At 36.8% G+C, this 14,875-nt stretch overlaps 1 protein-coding gene across 2 annotated transcripts; it reads right to left on the minus strand.

The window, feature by feature from the left end:
• Nucleotides 1-2,686: 2,686 nt before the first annotated feature.
• Nucleotides 2,687-14,581, minus strand: LOC122644261 (meiotic coiled-coil protein 2-like). Of its 2 annotated transcripts, XM_043837905.1 has the most exons (6): nucleotides 12,417-14,580; nucleotides 12,118-12,280; nucleotides 5,983-6,146; nucleotides 3,205-3,463; nucleotides 2,981-3,105; nucleotides 2,687-2,879 (listed from the first exon to the last, which is right to left on the minus strand). In XM_043837905.1, exons 1-5 carry the CDS (start codon nucleotides 14,093-14,095, stop codon nucleotides 2,998-3,000), a joined length of 2,373 nt encoding a protein of 790 aa, XP_043693840.1. In that variant the 5' UTR covers nucleotides 14,096-14,580; the 3' UTR covers nucleotides 2,687-2,879; nucleotides 2,981-2,997. The 2 variants fall into 2 exon arrangements, with proteins under 2 accessions (XP_043693840.1, XP_043693848.1); XM_043837913.1 differs by lacking the exon at nucleotides 2,687-2,879 and having other exon boundaries at nucleotides 2,985-3,109; nucleotides 12,417-14,581.
• Between the last annotated feature and the right edge of the window lie 294 nt (nucleotides 14,582-14,875).

The following is a 14,875-nucleotide window of genomic DNA, read 5'->3' on the forward strand; positions in this document are numbered from 1 at the left end:
AATCAGGTCTAGTGCTAATACATATGACATCTGACTTCCCAAAATGTATGTGTTTTGCACAGAGAGCAGTACTTCTGTGGAAATTAAATCCTGCTGAACGTGATGCCTTTTCAGCTAATGAAGCTGCCAAGAGGTGGACTTCAACTGATCAGGTCATTATGGAAATACCTTATACAAGGTCTTCGCATGAACTATTTTTGGTGAGGCAAGTTAATCATGCTCGTTTTAAGAGATCCCTTGAAGAAGATGTTGCACATCACATGACTAGGGACTTCCGCAAGGTATAGCCAGCTTCCCCTTGGCCATTGTAACTTGATTTGTACTAGCAGCTTTCTGATTGTTTCAGTAGTTTTGGCTATGATGGTTTTTCTCAGGTTTCATATACATTTTATTATGGCATATATACTTGGTATTGATTGGAAAGAAATTTTCTCTCTCACTTTACACAGCCTTCTTTTCTTCTTCAACCTAGTTGATTGGTGTAAATTTTTAATTTAGTTTTGTAAGCAAAGAAGTATATTAAACATATTCATATGCGTTTATCCTTGTTAGACATGTTTGTAAACCAGAATTTCTTTCTGAAGTATCAACACATATCATATTCTACGACAAGGTTAAAAGATGATCCTTTGGGTTTTAGAACAGATTTTTTTTTGCATAATACTGATGTGAATAGTAAGCTACTATTATCCCACATACTTGACCATGAGTTTCCATTTAACAGCGGAATCTTGGTTTATAGAAGTACAGCAGCTCAACTTAACCTTATCCCAATTAATGGGGACGGCGGCTATATGAATCCTCTTTCGCCATCTTGGTTTATACAAGTAATGCATTTTTTTCTCTGTACAAAATTATCAGTATTTACGATTAATAGGGGAAACTATTAAACTATGCTACAATGCCTAATTAAAGACATTCCACTCTCTAGTAGTCTAGTACATTGCTTTACCCTGTTTTCTACTTTGAGTTGCATCAAATGTTCTTTTTTCACTCCGTAGGAGAATGAGCTAACTTCTATTAACAGAATTGGCACAGAGGTGATTTGTTTTAGCTACTACTGCTATAAACCAATCCTTTTTCTCTGGTTTGGAGTGTTCAATTGTGTTTCTTTGTTAGATGTTGTCTCACCCTCCTCTAATTATTAAAAAAAAAAAAAAATAGAAGAGACCTGCAACTAAAGACTTGATTGAAGTCATCTTCCTTTTATCCATCCAAACAATTGGAAAACTGAAACTCACAAAAGATGGTATCGATTTCCAACTTTGGTTACAGATACACAAGGTATTAACAATTTCTTCTTTATAATCTCCACTACTTCTTCAACACCATGAACATTACAATGTTAGAAGACTGATATGAGTTGGCATTCTTCTGCTAAGTTATAGTGATTTTGCTACTCTCCTTCATGGAGCAAGAGCAACACAATTTTGGTCATCAGTTCGGTTGTAAGGGAAGAAAACTATGGAGATCACTCCTAGTGTAATTCTACGGGCCATATTTTCCAAGGGAAAAGATGTTTTGAGAGGCGAATTTTGCAGTATTTCTATTTAAGGGTAACAAAAAGATTTCCTCTTCTTTTCCCTCTTGGGTGGATAAGGGATGAACAGGCAGGGGCTAGATGGTGATATTTGATATTGTAAGAAGTCTTTTGTATTCTTCCTTGAAGAACAAATTATGGTTATGATTTTCAGTTGGCCTATAGTCCCATTCATCTAGCATTAGTCCTTCATCCATGGTCTTCCATACTCCATCTCCACATCAATAAAGCTAATTTGGTAAATAAAATGCGGTAGATTATTTCTGTATTTACAATATTACCCATATATATGATTACCCCTAGTACTTTCCACATGACAGTTACTGGGCTATTAGATGAAGAACAGCAGAGATTCGGCAGCTGAAACAAATTACATTTTTGAATATGCAAGTCATTCTCTAACCAAAAAAAATAAAGAATATGTAAGTCATTCAAAAAATTGGCAAGCCTAGGACACTATAGCAAACAGACGGTCTGGTACAAATATGAAATTTAACTTTTTTCTTTTGATGGGGATGTTAAAGGGCCAAACTCCTCCCTTATGTTGTAACTAAGAATTCTCGTCTCTTCATAGACATCCAATAAGAGTTCCTTTAATGGCATACTACTATCTTGGGTCACATTCTAAATACTTAATCCCCTACACCCTTCTCCCATGCAGAGCCGTTAAATATAGATGTTTTTCACAGTAAAAATGATATTATAGTTCTTCCATACATATAACAGAGACTTCATCGCCAAAGATAATGACTACGTGGTCAATCAAGAAAATGACTTGAATTTTAAAACCCTGGGGCTATCATATCAGAATTGTTTTTTGCAAAGGCTTGGATTGATGCTTGTTGCGAGTTGCGACACAAATCAGGAATCTGTTCATGGATATGTCCTGAAGAGGTACAATGAAGTGATGAACAATATTAACATGATAATTTTACATCCCGAAGCACTTCAAAACTGTTCTAATATTCAACATAAATGGGAGACGGAGAGGGGTAATCAGGAGGTTCAGCGTCTTGCATGTAGAACAAATTGAAGGAGACAATATTTACAAAAAAAAAAAAAAAAACTAGAAGCTAACAAGGTAATCCCATACACCTGATTTCCAAAAAAAATCACTGACCTGAATTCATAAAGGAAATGGTGGGAAGACAACACAATGTACAATGTCATACAACAACTATTCCATAGATAGAAGATGATAATATTCAAAAAGTTTGCATGACAACAAAATAATACATTTCCCTTGTCCACATTTATGAACTGGAAGCAAAATTTCTTATCTTTTACAATCTACAAAAAACCATGGAAGTCGTATCCATGCAACTTGAGTCATGTAGTCCTGCAAAGAATTGCCAACAAGAGACTTTTATAACTACAATTTCTAAATGTGGTAATTATATAGTAGTACTACTGATAGTGAAGCAGAAGAACATCCCTTACCATGGGGAGAATTTACATCAATTCTTCAAAAGTGTACGTGAGAAAATACGCTTGCAATATGGGCTGGTGCGTAAAATTGCTGCATGGGAATGGATGGCTTCAACCAATGAAGCATGGAGAGAACCCTGGCTTCAAAACAATGAATTAGAAGGAAACAAAGAGATCAAGTCTACCTCTATCTCTCTCAAGCACCTCATTATAAATGCATCATAAATAAAACCAACCTTGGTAACTCTAAGAGCAGATTGAATCACATAATTTGCAAAAGGGTCTTGCAACAACTGTTCAAAGTGAGAATGAGACAGAAATTCATGGACGATCCTTGATCGGTTCTCCTCTCCAAAAACTTTAAGACATTTTTCAACCACATTGCTGCTAAACTTTTGTGTTGAGAGGTGCACATAGTTCCCTTCAAATTGAGAAATTAAGTAGGCAGTGGCAGTTGAGATCTTTAGCTCTAAGACAAATTGAACAACATAATTTCTGTAACCGAAAAAAAAAAACAGAAGAATCAAAAAATAGTTTTGATGTTTTTAACTATTTAAACCACAGAAATGAGAATAAAAAGGAGATACCATATGAAAAAGAACGTCAATGATTTTTCTGTTTTTTTAGCTATTTATTTAAACCAATCAACATAACTCACATACATTGGTAACATTAAAAGAGTGAAAAATGGTGAAAAGGGATCTTTGGAGATAACTGAAGTAAATATTTGATAAAATAAAGAACACATCTTGACCCACTTAGATTATACAAGGAGAAAATTGGCCATGTACTTTTCTGAAGAAAAGGTAAGTTGAAAACTAGGCAAGTATTACAAACAAGATAAAGAAAAATGGTTGCACTGAGCATCTCTTGTCATCATTCTCAACCACACGTCTCGAAATGGAACCTCCTTCACATATGCTTAGATGTTCACAAATAATAGAAATACATAAGGTCAAACCTAAACTTTTGAGGTACATGTTATTAAAGGTGCAGTTATCTTCCCCTAGTTGTTCAAGTACCATTTACAGCTTCATCACATCCCTCAGTCAAAATATCCGATTGAGATATTTTGTCATGCAATAACCATTTCTGATGACCCGTAACCATGAATTATATAAAGCTTTTCCTTGAGATATTTTGTCATGCAATAACCATTTCTGATGACCCGTAACCATGTATTATATAAAGCTTTTCCCCCATCAAAACAACCATCAGACCTTAAAGCTGGCGTGCAATGTTGCCACACAAAAAGAGATGGTAAGATTGTGAACATGTGTAATGCTCAAGGTGGCTATCTTATCTGCAATATGTGACAGTACAATCCACACACACATCTACATGTATTGTGAAGAAAACCCGTCTCAACACAGATGCATATCATCATAAAGAAACAAAATTTTCATGTGGTTGCTGAGGCTCACTACTTTGAGTCATCAAGAGACAATATCATGTGGTGGTGGTAGCTAAGGTATCATCCAATGTTTTCAAAGGCTTAAGGCGTGGGCATAGGCATTTATAGGCACATGGCTCAGTAAATAGATCATTTCCTCAGAAGTAAATAAATATTGCCAAAAATATATGATGTATAAACATGATAAAGTTAAAAGAAGACAAATAAAGATATAGAAAATACCTAAAGAGATATTTTTGAAAGGGAATAAATGACAACTTAAGTGCCTTTTCCAACAAATTCAAAATTAAGAAGCCAAGAAATAGTTTACTATCTCTCAATGTTGTATAAAGCACTCTGGTTCCAGCTTTTCATTTTTGAGTATGCATCATGTGCTTTACACTTGTATAAGGCCTTAGGTTGAAATGAATCTCAACAAGCTCTTTGAATGGTTAAGCCATATGGCTGCTAAACTAGTTAGAAATAATTTGGTAAATGGCCTTTTGGTTTGAAAAAGGAAAAGTTGAGCAAAATAAGAGCAATTCATGCACCAAATATGGATAGAAAATTTTGAATTGCCACACTGACAAGGGAAATATTACACATTCATCAATGACCACACCTCAGCATGTTCGTTGTAGATATTCCTTCCATGCAACCCTGTATTTAAAGGACAATAGTTGTTCGAGAATGACAAGGACAGGTACATAAAGCATCATAATGCTCAAGAGAAGCTTCTGATGCTAGAAAAGGGAAGACAATAACAGCACTTCAAAGTCCATGAATATTTAAAAAGTAGACCAGATGCAAGGGTGACAAGCTCATTGCCATTCTATGAGCTTCCAAAGAGAATGTCACAGCAATTAACTCATGCTATTGTCATTCATCATGCCTGTTCATCAGCATATTTATCAAGGCACTGCCTAGGCATCCAAGCGCCCTTTTCTGGAAGGGAACCTTGGTCGTCTAGGCGGCTTGACGTCCAGGCCCCCTCCAACACCTTGGATCGCTTAGACGCCATCACAACTATGTTCATCAGCTCTTCCAAATTTTTATACTTGAACTACCAAAATTAAGCTATAAGCTTGCCACTCATCACATAAATGACTCTTCAGTACCCACATAGGAAACTATACCCCCAAATTTAAGCCCTTCGCCACTAAGAACATAAGTTTGTCACATATGAAAAAAGGAATTAATTACCAACTGCTAGCTACAAACAATCCAATTCCAACTTTTTCAATAGAAAAAGATGAGCATCAAAGACACTGAAAGATAATGCACAAACAATTTTTTATGAACATAGAAGGATCCTGTAGATTTTTATTTACTTTCCTTATAACTACTCATTAGCTGTATTTTCGGCATCTATATGTAACGCAAAAGCATTCACAGAAAGAAGAATCAAGCTTACAACAGTTATAAAACCATAGAAGTTTTAGCTTTACATATCATTACCGTGTATAACCATTAATTTGGAATCAGAATATAATGAAAATTCATAGTTAAAATGCTTCATCTGAAAAATTTTATTTGTCAAAAATAACCGAGACTGTCAGATCATGTTGACCAGTAAGCAACAAACCACAAGAATTCACAATGATTTCTATCATATAATTACCCAAAAGCATCTTGAGCGAGAAGAAGTCCATTAGTGCAAATTTCTGCAACCAATTTTTCTCTATGTTCTCCCGTTGAATGAGCAATGCATCGTTGCAAAACGCAACACCCATGCCGATGGGTAGCAATATCGACACAATATTTTGCAGCAGCTTTGAAAATGAACTGTCAAAAATAATTAATCAAAAAAGGTACATTAGATACTTTTCCCTAGAAAAAATTTCAATTACTAATATTGACAAATGAAGTAGGGACATGTTTTTACCCAATACAAAATTTTTTTTAAACTACTGCACTTTTCTAGTTCATTTATTAATTCCTTCCTTTTTAAAGTAACTCTGCCATTTCATCTAGATTGTTACACAATAGACATGAATTTATGTTACTTAAACAGTATCATAGCAAGCAATCCATGAGGGTACACAATACACATTTTTTTTTAAACTACTGCACTTTTCTAGTTCATTTATTAATTCCTCCTTTTTAAAGTAACTCTGCCATTTCATCTAGATTGTTACACAATAGACAAGAATTTATGTTACATAAACAGTATCATAGCAAGCAATCCAAGAGGCTAAAAGGAAGATAGGACAAGATAATAGTTCTGCAAGCATAGATTTCACCACATATCAACACACATTTTTATTTCGTTCTTCCTATCTCCTATATGGTAAGCATCATTTACAGAATAGGAAAAACATGTTTGCTTGAGTTAACTCTCAATATGCTCATTCTACTGGTTCTATGATGTACACACAGTTTGTCACATCTTGGTTGTAATTTATTTCCTTTGCTAATAAGGCCTTCACAATCGCATTTACTGATGCTTACCATTGAATAGTCTCTTTTCTATGGCCTCCACCGAATTGTATGATACAGTGATGCTTACCACTGATTTCACTGAGATGAGATAAAGGCAATACATAACGGATATTTTTTAGAACTCCCAAGTTGAAAAGGAAGACAACAAATAATAGTCCAAATGCTACTCATGAACAAATCATAGTAAGGGAAGGCATACGAGAGGATCCACTTCCCAGGCTGCTAGGGGCAAGGGCAATTCTCCCTAATTGTATATGTTCTCTCCTAAAAACTCAGATATGGCATGCCATACAGATCCAAGAGATCAGGTAGACTTTTGAGTTGTGAACTCATCGTTGGCTAGTTTAGATTGGATTTTGGGAAGAAACATTCCCCTCTATCCCCTAGAGAGAGAGAGAGAGAGAGAGAGAGAGAGAGAGGAGAGAGCACAGGAGTGAGGCCGGAAAAGAGAAAGATTATATCACCATATAAAATGAACACCATCCCAAAGATAAGCACTCATATCTAAAATCCAAATCCTAATGCTACGCTCTATTTAACATCTCTCAACTCCCACATATGCATGTCTAGTCCATTATCAACTCAAGAATCTAAAGACATTCTCCAAATATCTTTTGACAATTCATTAAAAAGAAAAATTCAGTTTCACTCCGTCCATGACCATGTAGGGTTTGTTAGTTCTTCTTTAAATCCTTAACCAGTTTATTGCTTCAAACATTTGTTTTCAAATGCCATTGCCTTGCAAAACACTCAAACGTTTAAACATGAAATTACCAAACACAGTCTTAATTTTCCTATTAATGTTCCCCTTAACAAAAAAGGGTTTCTGGAAACAAAGGCAGACTCCTTTTCTAGAGAGGGCTTAAGCAATATCATCTGAAACATAAACTAAAAGCGAAGTGTTTCCCTTATTAACAGATGATCCAAAACTTCATTACAAAAGGAAAGGTGAACCTGATCAGAAAGGTGCATCTACAGAGGCCAGTGATGTAATATGCATCCAATGTGAGAAACTGCTCAATCGCCATATTCACAGGTATCTCTTCCCATCGTCACTGTAAATGATTCCCCTTTATATGTTCATCAGGAGCAGGATATGCATGCATCAACAAAGATTTTCCAACATCAACCCATAGATGAGAATAATATCTTGCATGAACCCAACCTGTAGAGATTTGTAAATCAATCCAGTCCATCTCAACCCTCACCTGGAAAGATTTGTACATCAATCCAGTCCAGTTCAACCCTAACCCATCCGGTCCAATTCAACACCAACCCAAAGAGATATCGATCTGGTACAGTTCAATCATGCTGAACCATTGGGTTCATACCTCATGTTTTGGTGATGAAACAGCTTTTGGATGATGGTATTTGAGATTACTAACTTGTGTGTGCATGTAAAAGGACTAAATAATCCCTTGAATATAAAGTAGCATCAAAGAAGATTTATCAACACACACAGTCTTTCCTGAGTTAATAATTATCTCAGTAGACTTTGATCCTTGTCTTCTATACCAAGAATGCTCAGCTATACTGTTGCTTGGCTTTGCCATTTAAGTGAGACAGTGAAACTTATATCATAGAAAAGGGCTGTGCTTTAGAGGATTCTATGTAACATCGTGGTTCTCAAGTGAAAATTTGTTGAGAGGAACTTCTGGATTTTAAAAAAAAAAACATTCAAATTATCAAATATAAATTCTTGAATATATAGATGGGGATTAACTGGCTCTTGATATATTTCATGACTGAAGATATCCATTACTGAAATAGGGAGAGAAGCAAATGATGAATACATCGAAAAGAGAAGCTTGAATTAAGAAATGAGAAACTAAGATCAGGAGATAAAGGAGCATTAATATGTAAATGCAGGAGTGTTAATCTGTTGTTCTGAATCTGGAGCATGAATTCTTGGAAGTAGGAGATGTAAACATCTAATCTCTGCTATACATACAGGACAGGACCATGTTCTTAAGCCATCATACACAACTTCCCATAAGCGAGTATCCACCATCCATAGTTATCAAGGTGGCAAGGCGACCATGGCGTTGGAGAAGGTCTAAAATCAAGGCGACACCAACAAGGCGGCAAGGCACCTGCCTAGGCGACCAAGGAGGCTGGACGCCTACGCCACCATCTCATTTATAGGCCTACACAAGTTAGCTGTTCAAGGATAGTGCTTATGCCCAAATTGTGCTTTGACTGCATGTCAGGACCATATTTCCCCAGTTATCAGTACATCGATCCTACTGTAGTGTTGGTTCTTAGTTGAACTAACTTCTACATTAATATGATATACAAAAGCTTGTAAAATATGGACAAGATTAACTGAATGTGTAACAATCAAACATCAACTCCAGTGGCTGATTCAGGCTTTCAAATGGTCTTCAGCAGATCAGTAACTTTCAGGGCAGGACTCTCACTGAAATCAATTGGAATAGAAGATAAAAAAGAGAAAATAGAAGAAGATAGAAGAAGGATAGTTTGGATTGAGCCTCTCACTCTCTCCCGGGCCTCTCACCCTCTCAAGGAATCTCTCCCCTCACTGTATCTCACAGTATTAACGGCTATCAAACCAGAATTCTCTCTTTTCTCTAAATCGTTGGCTGTATTTTACCTTATTTATAGCAATCAGTTACAACCTAATAACTTTCTAGAAACAATTAAAATCATAATAGCAATAGGAAAGTCATTCCTAAACTGACTCAAATTACATAAATGATAACATAAAAAAAATAAGGAAATTAATCCTAATTAACTCAAGCACTCTAGCTGATTGATATCTCCTCGACAGGTTAAGTCTTCAAATTGCTCTTCAATTCAATCTCCACTAGCTCTCATGGTGCCCACTGAAACCTGGAATTAATTTTCTCTTTAGTCTATACTGCATCAAAGGGAATAATCCTAAGTTATCTCTAACTCTAATTACATCAAATAACTGAATTATATCCTAAATAGAAACAAAGACTAATCTATCTAACAGCTTTCCACGCATTAGCATTGGTTTTTAACAATAGCTGGCCACGGGGCTCACAAGATCTTGTCAATTATCTCCACACTAGCTGGCCATGGGGCCCCACACAATCTGATCATTATCTCCTCCTTAACTGTTGGATCAAAATGCAAGCTAGATAGCTAATCCTTGGACAGAATTCAACTGCAACTGGGCAGCACTCGATTATGGAAATATCTCCTTGAAATCAGCAAACCAATAGTTATATATACCCTCCGCCCCCACCTCCCCAAAAAAAAAAAAAAAAAAAGGGTGGCCAATAGCTATTCTTGGCAGATTATAAGCTGGGAAATTGGAATTAAATAATCCAAAATAGGGGCCTAGTATGGACCTGGTTTGAAACCCAATTGATGCCAATTCTGCATCACATATGCAGTTAGATGTACTATTTTTCCAAGAAAACATTGAGTTCAGAGTTCTACATCCAAATGTCAAGATATGGTAAGATATTCATATATTTGACTAATATAATACTACTGCTATAAATGCAGATGTCTTGAAAGTGATAAAGAAGATGGATACATATTGGATCTATGTCAGACTAGTGCAGTTTTTCACCCTCCACCCAAACAGTCATTCCCCTTCAACTGTTGCTTTGTCATTGGTGTTCAGTGTCCATGTATAGCCTTTGGTATTGGTAGAAGGGCACGAAATGAATGATGTATACAATGTATGGATTTGCTGTTGGGTAAAGTAGCCAAGGAAGGTCCTATAGCTGGCAGAGGGATGGTTGTCAAGGATATGGCATTGAATTTTAGCTAGGACGTGAAGCTGCAGTTGCTAACACATTTGAAGACCAACATCCATATAAGCAGAGCTAAAAGAAACAAACAGAAAAAGGTCAACATAATTTTCATCATTTTGTTTTATTAAGTTCCTCGTACCTTTCTTATTGTTCCAATCTTTTTTCTGTGAGCATCTTTTTTTGCAGAATCATAGTAATTAACATGCTTGAGGTCCTAGACTTGCCCACTTGTAAGAAAATTATGAATCACAACTATTTTATACAAGTTGGCTGCAAGGAATGACAAATCCTTGTCCAAAACTTAAAAGTGATCAGTGAAGTAGATTTAGATGACCATGACGTTTTAACATGGGACCTTTGTAATAATACTGATATCGTGTGCTGGTGAACTAAAATGTTCAGGAACAACCTGAATCATCAAGAGGACACCCAATTAATTTTTATAATGATTATAGAAGCACCATCTACAGCATCAAATCCCTATTTGACAAGAAATGCACATAGATTCTGTTGAACTTTTTCCCTTATTTTTTCTCTTTCTTTTGTTTGCAGAGGGGAAAAGGGAAGAAGGGGTAAGAAAGTACTGAATGATAGATGTTGACTGTTGGAGAGTGAAGACAGGTTGTCTGGGTAAAGAACACCTGCAGGCTTTATCAACCTGGATATTGCTTAATGAAAACTCCCCAGTAAAATGCAATCATTAGGTGATTGAAATTTTCTATCACCCGTGAATAAGCTGAGAAGATTTTCAGACACAGAAAACACCAAAAGCTGGGCAATGTTGACAGTTGTGTTTTGGAATAACATCCAATAAATAGAAAAAAAATCCACAATGACTGAAGGATATTAACTTCAAGAATGACAAAGCCACCACTCAAGGAAGACCAAAAGAAGCTTCCATTCAGAAAGTAAAACTACTAAAAAACAGAGCAACTAGAACATTATATCTTCCATATATAACATGAAACTGTTGTAATTCAGGAGAGAAACAACCATCAGTAATTTAGCAGCTTTAAAAAAGGGTCATGTGTCATGCGAAGTTTAAGTGGTACTACGTTACTCAATCAGATTAACAGAGAAAGAATAAGAAAATATCACATATGAATATACTAATTAAAGTATATTTTGTCGCATGAACAAAACAAGCCTCCATACAGGACCAATGTCCCAAAAAAATTAATTTAGGACATTTAACAATAAATATGCCTAAAGCAGTTTCCTGGCATTGTTAACATCATTAGAAGCAGCTGGATAAGAAATGGGGACTGATGTGGATGCAGTCTCCCTAGAGAAGCTGAATAGGATAGAAACTGCACTTCGAAGACAGTAGAAACAATAAGGCTCACCCTTGAGGAATCTAGAATTTTTTTCGGCGAGATTCAGAAACAATCCACACAAAGACATCATCTTAGACCAAGATAATGTCCAATCTACCACTTGGCATATGAGAACTAAATGAACAATATAAGTACCTGGTGTGAACTATGAACAGGTGAACAATGAAAGTTTTCTGGACTTCATACTAAGCTTTTTCAACAAAGAATAAGAAGAATCAATACCTTATTATCTTCATTGCTAAGGCATTGCAAACAACGCTGGACCACGTGGTTTCCATTCAAATCATTGATGAGATCAAGGAAACCAGGTTCAAGGGCTGAAATAACCATCGAAATCTGCTGCTTCGTTTTGAGAGTCTCAATCAACTTCTGAACCACCCGTGTGCTAATAATTATAAAAAAAAGAAAAAAAAGAAAAACATTTCAATTAGAGCACCTTAGCAGTAAGGATTGAAGCAAAGTTAACTCAGAAAGCTAGATGTGTAAAGGAAATAACATCAAACGACATGTGAAGTACTTACCCATGAGTATTTAAAGAGATTTTGACAAGTTGGCCAGGTTCTTCTGTTACCATGAGCAGAATTTGCATTCTCTGTTCTTCAGTGCCCACATCCAACAACTTTTGCATAAGGTAATTCCCAAACGGGTTCATCATAAGTTCAACAACATCCTCAATAATCTCATTAAATACCATTTCAACATCTTCAGCAGTCCCCTCATCAAATTTCTTTTGTAAGAATCGACAGCCATGCTGATCCTTTGCCATGAAGTAAATACAACCTTGGACTTCCATCAAGGAATTGAGTTTTTGCGGCAGAATAAAAGGACAATGAATCCTTAGATCACGACCATTCTTGCACTTGAAAGCAGAACTCCCTTCAAAATGGGATTGACTATCTGAGCCGCAACCCTTTTCTTGGGGCAGTCCTGTACAAATCTCATTGCAGGAAACACTTTTGTGTCCCCGTGACCAATCGGTGCCCTTGTTGATCACATAATTCAACCCTTTTCCTGGTATGATTAAGCTATCTTCACAATTAAAAGTTTCAATATTTGGACTACTTCTGACTGAGGGAAGATATTGAGTGACCCAACTTTTTGGGAATGCTGCTGTCGTTTCACTGAACATTGGGAGGCTATACCTATTTAAGCCTTCTGCATCTAAAGGGAGCTTTGGGTCTGTCAACTGAGGAGGACTTGGTGAATTCAACAGAACCCTGTCTTTGCTAGAATGCATTCCATTTCTTTGTGAGGAGAGGAAAGAATCAGTAGAGAAAGCCTTAGTCACAGAAGGGGCTACGTTCAGTAACTGTGCTCCTCTATCGTAACAGTTCATACCAAAACCTGAATCAGCTTGGAACCATAAATTACATAAGGTTTCATTGCTGGCATGTTGTTCCCTTTGCCGCCTCGGATAATCCAATGGGTCTGAACAGTGAAAAGGCCTAGGAAACAGATCCTCACGTAGACCAGGAGAGGAATTCGACCCTGATAAATTACCCATTTTACCATTTCTCTGCAATCTGAGCAATGCAGATCTCGTCTCATCGTCGAAACTAGTGGGACCTGCACGAGAAGAGCATTGAAGCCCTCCGTGATTAAAAAAATCGTTTCTATAATCTTCATGGCAACCATTCTCTCCAAAACGGCCATGGATAGTCCTAATGGATGAATGTTCATTAAACTGAAGCCTATTGGGGGTCTCTACCTTGAACGTTTCTGTTGATGAATCCGTCTCTGAACACTTTATATGCATTCTCCGTAGATATCCGGTCAAACCGAGTTCATCGACGAAGCTATCGCCGGAGTTCCTCACTGCAGTAGAGCCAGTCAATTTCGAATCCGACCACAATCCATTCGGGTAATAAGCATCTCTAGATGGCGCCTGTGATTTAGTTTCAGGCGGAGTCGGCGATCCGTCGTCAGAGGATGAGAGCCCACCGGAGAGCGAGCCCGACGATGAGCCTTCAGAATGCAGAGAGATTCCAGTAGGAGGGGGCACACACATATAGTTACGATTACACGATAGGTCATCCCTACACAATCCATGAATTCTCTGCGCAGGAAGAGAACCGTGACCATGGCCACCATGAACATGTACGTGATGACTGTTTTGATGATGGGAGTAAAGAAGATTGAGAGATGTTGCATGAGGGATCTCTTGCGACAACAACATTTCAAACTCTTCGTCTTCCTTCATGTTTTCGATACTATTATAACTCTTTTATCTCAGACTTATCAGGATTCAGAACAAAGAAAACATAGACAGATTGGGAGGAATAAGAAACTGAGAATCCAGAAACCAATCTCAAAAGCCCAAAACCCACAGAGTTATCGATTCAGAATGACTGAAAACCATATAACCGAGAGATATTACCAGTTCTTCTGGGTACTAGAGGCGATGACGATCGTCGAAACGAGGTAGTGGTGGTGATGATGGAATTTCAATTCCATTCTCACCTCATTTTATCCCATTTTGTGTGAGGATTTCAGAGGAGTTGGTGAAGCATGCAAAGATGAAGAAGGAGATGAGATTCGTTTCCATTTATACGATCATTGTAGCGTATGTATACGGCTTGATACTGTACCCGCTCACGCCATTAAAACGAGAAAGAGAGAGAGAGAGAGACGCTTTGTAGTTTGTACAGAAAAACAAACACAGAGAGAAGAAAGGAGAGAGAGAGAGAGAAGGATACTACTGTGAGTTACAGTATAGTTTTCCTTAAACTGAATCAAAACCCCATTTTTTTAATCAAATTTTTAAAATTTTTAATTTACTTCACTTTTATTTTTTTGGTAGGAAAATTACAAACTTGAAAGTATTCGTATCCAACGGTTCCATATCATCCACCTCACCCTAAGATATTGCAAAGCTTGAAGCACTGAAATGACAAATTACCCTTTTCCGTTTATTTTTTTGGGCTCCGATTAGAGGAGGTATGATAATATAAAAAATGATACAACCAAATAGCTCTATATT

Source organism: Telopea speciosissima, chromosome 1 (assembly GCF_018873765.1).
Source record: "Telopea speciosissima isolate NSW1024214 ecotype Mountain lineage chromosome 1, Tspe_v1, whole genome shotgun sequence".
In the NCBI taxonomy this organism is placed as follows: Eukaryota; Viridiplantae; Streptophyta; class Magnoliopsida; order Proteales; family Proteaceae; genus Telopea; species Telopea speciosissima.

Coding starts and splice junctions, on each gene's coding strand:
- LOC122644261 (XM_043837905.1), bottom strand. CDS start 14,095: ATGAAGGAAGACGAAGAGTTTGAAATGTTGTTGTCGCAAGAGATCCCT. Junction 6,147..12,117: donor TTAGCAATGAAGATAATAAG/GTATTGATTCTT, acceptor TATTTTTGACAG/TTCATTTTCAAAGCTGCTGC. Junction 3,106..3,204: donor CTGCTCTTAGAGTTACCAAG/GTTGGTTTTATT, acceptor TTTTGAAGCCAG/GGTTCTCTCCATGCTTCATT.